General features: G+C 47.0%; 2 protein-coding genes across 2 annotated transcripts in view; both read left to right on the top strand.

The window, feature by feature from the left end:
- ror2 (receptor tyrosine kinase-like orphan receptor 2) overlaps nt 1–3,680 on the top strand; it is a 25,490-nt gene extending 21,810 nt beyond the window's left edge. Inside the window, 3 exon segments of the mRNA XM_035389895.1 lie at nt 11–181; nt 783–2,147; nt 2,149–3,680. Of these exon segments, the coding sequence (XP_035245786.1) occupies nt 11–181; nt 783–2,147; nt 2,149–2,274 (1,662 nt within the window). The 3' untranslated portion in view covers nt 2,275–3,680.
- Nucleotides 3,681–5,350: 1,670 nt separating this feature from the next.
- Nucleotides 5,351–7,621, top strand: LOC118212975. Its single transcript, XM_035391556.1, has 2 exons — nt 5,351–5,388; nt 6,086–7,621. Exons 1-2 carry the CDS (start codon nt 5,351–5,353, stop codon nt 7,134–7,136), a joined length of 1,089 nt encoding a protein of 362 aa, XP_035247447.1. The 3' UTR covers nt 7,137–7,621.
- Nucleotides 7,622–9,385: the final 1,764 nt, after the last annotated feature.

Here is a 9,385-nt window from a genome sequence, read left to right as displayed (position 1 = left end):
GATCCTGTACATCCTCATTCCCAGCATCGCCATCCCGCTGGTCATCGCCTGCCTCTTCTTCCTGGTCTGCATGTGCCGCAACAAGCAGAAGGAGTCCTCGGACACGCCCCCCCGGCGCCAGCTCACCGCCTCCCCCAGCCAGGACGTGGAGCTGCCGCTGCTCAACCAGCACAAGCACCAGGTATGCCCCCCCCATACCCAAATCACAACCCCAATCTCAATAGTGCACTCTGACCCCCCCAATTACAACAGTGCACCCTGGCCCCCCAATTACAACAGTGCACTCTGTCCCCAACCCCCCCCCCCCCCCCCAAAAGCAACAGCGCACCCAGTTGAGACCACATCTCAGCTCAGCACAACCCCACATACGGGCAGTAATGCGCACTTCTGATCTCAATGCAACGGCGAGCATACAGCGCCCCCTACCAGTTAAAAATGGAAACAACCACAAACACACACATCATTACCTCCATCATACCTGATGCTCCACACAGGCCCACACCGGAACACAGTTGCAGGTTTTCATGCATCTGTGTAATACTGTAATACTTTTTATTCTCAATGATCACAGTGAACAGTATGTTTATGAAGGGCAGCATTTGACCTCTGTCCCGACAGCTGAATAGCCCAGGTCTACAAACTCATGCGCCCATACGCCAGCCTGCACCACGCCCTAACCTTGTCCAGTTATATTAGTGTACCGGTGCCTTTAAAACATTATAAGGGTGAACTGAGTGTCATGTCTGTCCCGCCCCCCCGCCCCTTCCCCCCCCCCCCCCCAGGCGAAGCTGAGGGAGATCAACCTGTCGGCCGTGCGCTTCATGGAGGAGCTGGGCGAGGACCGCTTCGGGAAGGTGTACAAGGGCCACCTGTACGGCACGGCCCCCGGGGAGCAGACGCAGGTGGTGGCCATCAAGACGGTGAAGGACAAGGACGAGGGCACCCTGCGGGAGGAGTTCCGCCACGAGGCCATGCTCCGGTCGCGCCTCCAGCACCCCAACATCGTCTGCCTGCTGGGCGTGGTCACCAAGGAGCAGCCCATGAGCATGGTGTTCGGCTACTCGGGCCTGGGCGACCTGCACGAGTTCCTGGTCATGCGCTCGCCCCACTCGGACGTGGGCGGCTCGGACGACGGCAAGACGGTGCGCTCGGCGCTGGAGCAGTCCGACTTCCTGCACGTGGTCACGCAGGTGGCGGCGGGCATGGAGTACCTGTCCAGCCACCACGTGGTGCACAAGGACCTGGCGGCGCGCAACATCCTGGTCTGCGACAAGCTCAACGTCAAGGTCCTGGACCTGGGGCTCTTCCGGGACGTCTACTCGGCCGACTACTACAAGCTGGCGGGCGGCAGCCCCTTCCCCGTGCGCTGGATGCCGCCGGAGGCCATCGCCTACGGCAAGTTCTCCACGGACTCTGACGTCTGGTCCTACGGCGTGGTGCTGTGGGAGATCTTCAGCTACGGGCTGCAGCCGTACTGCGGCTACTCCAACCAGGACGTGGTGGAGCTGGTGCGGGGCCGGCAGGTGCTGCCCTGCCCGGACGACTGCCCCAGCTGGATCTACGCGCTGATGCTGGAGTGCTGGAGCGAGTTCCCGGCGCGGCGGCCGCGGTTCAAGGAGATCCACGGGCGCCTGCGGGCCTGGGAGAGCCTGTCCAACTACAACAGCTCGGCGCAGGCCTCGGGCGCCAGCACCGCCACGCAGACCAGCTCGCTCAGCACCAGCCCCGTCAGCAACGTGAGCGGCGCCGCGCGCTACGCCGGCCCCAAGCCCAAGGCCTCGCCCTTTCCCCAGCCCCAGTTCCTGCCCATGAAGGGCCAGCTGCGCCCCATGGTGCCGCCGCCGCAGCTCTACATCCCCGTCAACGGGTACCAGCCCATGCCCGCCTACCCGTACCACCTGCAGAACTTCTACCCCATGCAGATCCCCATGCAGATGGCGCCGCCCGGCTCCGCCGCCGCCGCCGCCGCGGGGGCGCACCCGTCCTCGGCCGCGCCCAAGGCCGGCTCGCACCACAGCGGGAGCGGCTCCACCAGCACGGGCTACGTCACCACCGCCCCGTCCAACGGCTCGGGCACGGAGCGCGCCGCGCTGCTGCTGGAGGACAGCAAGGGGGCGGGGCCGGGGCCCGCGGCGGAGGAGGCGGGGGGGCGTGGCCGACCGGGCGTCCCAGGCCGGTCTCCACGGAGACGACGCCCCCGTCCCCGAGACTGAGCTGCTGGGGGACAACGACACCCAGTCCACAGAGGACCCCGATGTTCACTCGGAGGCGTAGAATGGGAGGGGGGTGAGGCGCCCTGTTTGGGGGCGAAAGGGGGAGTAGGGGGGGTGGCAAACCCAGACCAAAAAATTTTTTTTTAAAAGAGCTAAGCCTGCCTTTTGAAATGAGATGTGTTTGGTTTTTTATTTTTATTTGTTTTTTTTAATGAACAGTACAACAGCTTTTTATCTTGTTTCAAAGTGAAGGGAATGCATTTGAGAGAGAAAAAAAATGTATAAAGAGACCAATAAATGATTGTTATTTATAGGTTGCTTTTGAGGTCACTGGCGTGGAGGTGCACCGGCAGAGTTTGAGGTTGGAACCTGTACCCTCCCGGCTTTGGAATTTGGAACTGTGAAAGCTGCTTGTCACTGACTTACTGTCCAATGAAGAATCGTGTTTATTTCACGCCCCCCCCCCCCCCCCCCCCCCCCCCCCCAGTTCTGAGGGAGCGCTAGCACCACTAGCGCTGGACAGTGTTTTACTATGAGAAGTGTTGCAAAGCCTTTCAGAAGAATTCGTTTTCTTACTGTTGCTGTGCAACATGACGCGAGACTTTGCTCCCAGGATTCCTGAAGTTGGATTCTTTTGATGTTCATAACTTTTTACATTTCCTGGTACATGCAAAAAAAAAAAAAAAGAAGAAAACAAGATCATACTGTGGTTTTTAAAGTGCGAGTTAAAGTTTTAAAAACTATTTTGTTGTGTTTTGTTTGTACACGTGGTCGCATTTACAAAGAAATTACCCCAGTTATTTAACCTCGGGGTATAAGCTGACCCTCCTGCGCTGGACCGTTTTTGCTGAGCCCTGCCTCAATCAATGGACAATGAGAATGACTCGAGAACGGAGGGACGGCCATTTTGGACACGCCGCAAACAATATTTTTTGCGATGAGAACTCTTCCGCAGATTCAATTTCGTGGTAGACTTTCGTTCCAAACACGTACATGCGACTAATCTGCGTGAAGCTTACAATGTGGGAAAACGATATCCGAATGACGCGAAGAAATGTGTTGACGTATCATTATGTTCCATACAACAGCCCTTGGAGGTAACCGGTCATTGATATTACTGGGTTTTATTCATTTTTTTAACCCCCGCTGTAAAGAATTTGTAATTTATGTTAATGTTTTTTTGTTTTGTTTTTCTTTTGTAAATTCAGTCTGAAGAACAAACTTTTAAAACACAGCTCCGTGTAATTTGTCTCACCTTCCTGTCCTTGGCGGGAATTGTTTAGCCAGCGGTATGACGTCTCTTTGTGTCCTAGCAACCAGGTACCCGCTATTATTTTTTTTCTGAGCGTGGTTTTTTGTAAAGCTCACAAAAGTGATTGTCTTCTTTTATAACTATAGCAAACGTTACCCATATATTGTGTACATCCAGCCACGTGGAGTGTCCAATAAAACGATACATTATTGAAAAAAAGGTGTATTTGAGTATTCATAACCAGTTTTTTGATGTCATCTTCTGTTAAAGACAGTTGCTAATGCGGCATTTAAATACAACATAATATTCTCAGGAGGCATTACATTTTTTTTAACTGTGATAGGCTACGTTGTGCATGATATATATTTATGGATGTGCTATGGCATGTTGGAAATAAATGACTGTCCTCCAATTATTAAACTAAATGAAAAATATAAGTCAAATATGAACAGATTCCGCATTATGTTGGATACTCTGGATAACTTAAGCACAGCATCTTTGCTTTTTGTATTTGTGTGACTATAAGTTCAGTATTGCTGACCAGTAAATGAGAATTCTTTTTTTAATTTTTTTTAATTTACTCTGAGTTGTTAAGATCTAGGGCTCTTCCAAGAGCCCAATTACGGATGTTGAAATAACAGCTAAAATACTGAATAGTAAACATGAAAAAGACAGTTAAATTGAATTTAAGAGTCAAACTGACAAATAAGTTGACGAAATATGTCTTTCAAATGTTACAGAAATGTAGATAAGTATTTTTTACTGAAACACTGGATACAAGTTATAAATAACCATAAACAGTTAATATAAAATAAAATTATAAGGACAAATGCTATAGCCTAATTAGAAGCTCAAGATCGGTTTCCTGGTGGAACAAGGGAAGAAGATCTTTAATTCAAGATATGCACGACCAAATTCAACTGAATTGAATGTACTGGTGATGAATCACTACTCATTTCAGTTCAGTGAGAGTCTATTGTAGAAACAGGCCAGATTTGTAGGTTCAGTCTCGCCAACTGGTGTTCACTGGAACGCAAATTATGTAATGCCAAAATAATTAAAACTGAATGAGCTGATTATACTTGATGCCTAGCAATGACTTGATGACAGAATGGAATAGGTCTATATTTAAGTGTAATTCACGACTAAGTTAAGTTCAGAACTATTCACCGAAGACATGCAGCTGAATTGCATCGTGTACGTTATTGCTTTCCAAATCATTTGTTTCAGAACACTTAACGCAAGACGGGAGAAAAGAGGCACAACCTGAGAAGGTAAGATGGGGAAGTCACTTACGTGTGATCGCGGCACGTACGGTCACTGAAATTACTGAATAATTGTTAGAAGCAGAAGCGCACGCGGCGAGGTTCCAATGTGAACCGCGCTTTCAGGCAGTTCGGCAGAACACAGATCCCGGACCTCTAATAAAACAGCTTCGAGTGATAATCCGCTCTTAGTGTTAAATGAACATACAGAGCCGAAATACTGATAATGTGTGCTGTCTGCGTGTAGAGAGTAGCTCAATAGAGTTGGTTTAAAACTGAAATTTTATTTTAGATTTTTTTAAATGTAACTATTGACATAACGACTTGTGGTTCGGAGGAGGAACGTAAAATAATGAACTTTGGTTCAGTTACTTTAATAAGTTAAAGATTTGGATTTAAGGCCACAAGTCTAGTTACCTGTAGCTCCAGTTCAGCATTTGGTATATAGGCTACTTTCAAGTTAAAGCCTCCTTTTTGTCCCCCTGGGGAGAAAGGGTAACATTACAACGCTTAGCCTTTGCTGTCGAAGATATTCGTTAATGTCTTAAAAGAAAACTGCTAAACCAATCAAAAGCTCAACCAAGAAAATCAGATCTAGCTAAACCAATCACATATGAAATATGAATTTCAGCGCGTCCAGCTGCCAGTATCTGCGAAGGTATGCGAGAGGCGTGACAAAGGACCAAAGAAATGTGTCTGTAGTTTGCCACACAGCGCCACAGTTCTATGTTGTACAAGTTAAGACGCGGGTTTCCAAGGTAAATAATGAACGCGGATCTTCACTCGCAGTCGCAGGTGTCTGCTATTGCTTACGGGCTGCACCGTGGAATGACGGGGACACCTACCGAGGCACACAAGGACAGCGAGAGTTTCCCTTTTCCAACTTTCTCGTCTACCACTTGTTACCCCCTTCAATCTTATCACGAGTTAGGCTGCCGGGACAGTCCGGCCAGACCATACCGATTATGTGCGAAAACCCTCCATGGGTTAAGGTGGACACCCACTGGTGGTGAGTGCCCCGGTGGATCTCGGAGGAAAAGGGAGTTGACGCCGGTCGAGCAGAAGGACAGCAGTTACTGGGTTAAACGGAGACGAAATAACGAGGCGGCGAGAAGGTCGAGACAGCGGAGGCGCACCGAAGAGATTCTACTGGAGACGCGCGCGGTTGAACTTCTCCGCGAGAACGAGAAACTGAAGGCGACGCTTTCGGCCGTACAGTATCGCTTCGTTCCTGCGGTCGACCATCACGAAATTCCGTCCAACAGATTGATTACCAAGGATTGCCTTTATTACCCAACAACAAATCAGCAACTGAGTCATAACTATGACATTTCCAAAGATTTGTTTTCCGACAGATTTGCGTATTTTGCGAATTCTCTGACCCCTCCTCACATTGATTCATATCACACTTTTTCTTTAAGTGCCGCGTCTAATGTCCCCGCGGTCACCTCCCCTGCTAATGTTGATCCTCTCGCAACTACATTGCTTAGTCCTCGCGCCACCCTGCAAAAGAACGAATATTCTTGCAGCAGAAACGCCGCTACGCGCCGGGAGGACACCGGACATCACTTTGCGAATTACGTCCCTGGCACTTTCGATTTCCGACAAGGATGCAAATTGTTTCAAGATATGGAAACGACTTATTCTCATAATCAAGAGCCTGCGTCGATCAACCACTCCGACGTGTGCAAGAATGGTGCGCGCATTCCCCGGAGGCTAGAACAAAGTACGTGCAATAATTATGTACATCAGCAGAACGCGCCCTCACAGCAAGAATGCTGCACGGTTGGTTCCAATTACCGAGAAAACAATGCTAAAGACAAACTGTCAACTCCGAAAGCGCAGGAATCGGGGGCGCATGTCCAGTTTTTACCGCATAAACTGAGATTCAAAGCCACCAGCACCAAAGTGCACACCGAGCAAATCCTTAACCCAAATTCTGCGAGAGGTCGGGATGAAGCGGTCGCTGAAAATACTTCATCGTCAGATTCGACGGCTACGCGTCCGACGAACGTTGGCGAAGCGGCGCGCAACGCGACACATTTCTTGAGTCCCAGACACGCACATTTTCCAGAAACCATTCAGCACCAAGCGGCAAGAAGATTCAGTGCCCTTTGGGGAGGCTCGGATCGTACAGTTTCGACGAGAGAAGAAGCCGAGCCGTTGGAAAACACGAGGACCCGCGCGCCCCAGAATAGCGGTGCGTGCGCATTTTCTCTTTTTAGACAGTTATCGAACAACAATGATGCTGGGTATTATGGAACACTGTGTCAGGGAATGCAAAGCGCATTCCCTCTGGAACACGAAAGAGAAACGGGTGAGAGTGGGCTAAGGAACCAACTGGCATCCCTTGGTGCCGAGGTGAAGTGCTTGAAACAAATGTTACTCGCAAAATCGACTGCATAAGTTTACTTGGTTTGGAGCGCTCAGACTACCCTGTTATGTATAGATAGAAAACAATGTGCTTTAACCACGTGGGTCCAAGGTAACACTGCTTTGCGAGTTTTGTTATGCTTATTTGGATCCCAGCAAAGTATTTTATTTCTATAGCTAGCTACTAGGTTACTTTTACTAAGATGCTTTACAACTTGAATGTAAACGATTGTGTTTTCCTTCTAATGCCTGTGAATTGCATAGCGTGGTCATGCGTTGTACCGCATTTGGCTTCATTTGTCTCGCTGGTGCCATTTGTGCTAATTCTAATAGCGATGTTTTAGTTAAGAGTGAAACTCACGAGGGTCAGTTTAATATTTGTGGCAGCGTTGCATTACGTGCCCCTTTGACAGAATGCCATCTTGAACCGCTCCGTGTTTCCCGCACACATGACACAGGGGGACGAAGTTTTGTTTTTATATTGTTCGCTAATTTTCTTGGCTCTAGTATTTTTGTAGGCTGTGTTTTTTTTATTTTTTATATTTGGACTGGATTACTGATGCATTCATGTTTGTATAATTGTCAAATAAAGATATATTGGCCTTTTCTGGTTGTTTGACGTAGCGGTTGTTTTGTATTCAGCTCCCACGTTATTTTATATTTTAACTGAAAGGTAATTTACCTTTATTTTTCGTGAAATGTTTCTCATAATTTGGAAAAATAAATAAACACTGTAATGACCATCTCGCAAAACATGTCAACAATTTTAAAACTATCTAAAGTGAATGCAGACTATTTCACAGTAAAATGCCCAGTGTTAATTAAACTCTAACAGATGTGTCACTGCTGACCTAGTGCAGAAGGATAAACGTTAGGCGGTCAGAATAAAGTATTTATTTTGAGCATGTTATTTTTCAACGTATTTATAAAAGCCCGACTCAATTTCGCCTCAAGTCGCATTTAAAAAAAAAAAAAAAAAATCTGACAAAACTTAAAAGGAAAAAATCCAACAGACGCTCTGTATTTTGTAGATTCATTAAGTAAGAAGCGCTTTACCAAACATTCGAAAGATCCAGCCTAGTGGATTCCGACGTTCCAGCATTAGCCTGTGCGTATGCATATTGCCGCCGCTAGATGGCAATCCTCACTAGAGAAACGACAATAATGTACACCGCTCGTGAGTGAGGGAGCAGCAAATACGATGCAATAAAAAGAAGGTTGCAGAAACGACAACTTTGTATCAGTATAGTCCTACAAACTGCTATCAAAAGTAATGAATATTTAAACGATAAAATTTCGGTCTGATAAAGAAAAATAGGCTATCCTACTCAAAATTATATTATTTGAGTCTAATAGTTTGTTATACAACTGGACACGTTAAACCTCTAAACCGTTCATAATACAGAAAACGTTTATCACTTTTTAACACATAGATCTTAAGAGGATAAAAAAGAGTGCTCCTTTATTTTTGCGTTAAACTTTCTCACTCTAAGATGTAGCCAATAGCTGTAACAATTTGCAACATTGTTATAAGAATAAGAAATATCACAATTGAGGGTGTATAAACGTGTAATAAGTGATTCTATGTAGCATACGTAGGCTAATTTACTGTAGCCCACAAACACAGGCACATTGAAGCAAATCGATTCAGGTGAGTAGTGTGACACTGGTTGGCATCTGTTGACCAAAAACAAGGACACCAAGACCAAGACACTAACACTGAACCCTTAAGGCGCCATGCAATTGCCATTGGGCCCGCACGTGACACGTTTAACCGTCCAACTCCTGGGTTCCTTGTAATATCTCTTCATGCCACTCCGTTGCTGGTTACATTGGGAGCACGTGCTAAAACGTAAGAATGTGTCAATTTTCTGTTCAGAAGAGACCCAACCCACCAATTCCTTTTCTTTTTATTTGATAAGAGTAAGTCACGATGTAGTTATTTTTCAGTTAGCCAGCAGATGCCACTGTTGCTCTTCTCTGTCCTCATATCAAGTATAGTTTTATTGTAGGCTATAGTTGGGCCATTTCATATTTTCTGAAGTTGATAGGCTGCGTAACCTATTTGCCTCGGCCTATGATGCAAATTGATTCATATTCTGATAAAACTATCGCTGTATTGCTTCCATGTTGTAATATTCCTTCATAATCAGACTAAGGCCTAGGGCCATAGTTTAATGGGAATTTTCTGACAGGACAGTTTAATGGGAGTTTTCAGACTGAGACCATGTAAGTGAATGTTGATTGGGACCAGTCCAGTGTTTCATTTTAAACGGTTCGTA

The sequence above is a fragment of the Anguilla anguilla genome, chromosome 14 (assembly GCF_013347855.1).
Source record: "Anguilla anguilla isolate fAngAng1 chromosome 14, fAngAng1.pri, whole genome shotgun sequence".
Lineage (NCBI taxonomy): Eukaryota > Metazoa > Chordata > Actinopteri > Anguilliformes > Anguillidae > Anguilla > Anguilla anguilla.
The sequence above is the reverse complement of the archived record's forward strand: the minus strand, read 5'-3'. Positions and strand labels throughout refer to the sequence as shown.

Excerpts from the sequence above, each read along its gene's own strand:
- LOC118212975 (XM_035391556.1), top strand. The coding sequence starts at position 5,351 with ATGAATTTCAGCGCGTCCAGCTGCCAGTATCTGCGAAG. Across the intron at positions 5,389-6,085 it reads AGCTGCCAGTATCTGCGAAG|ATTTGCGTATTTTGCGAATT; the intron begins GTATGCGAGAGG and ends GTTTTCCGACAG.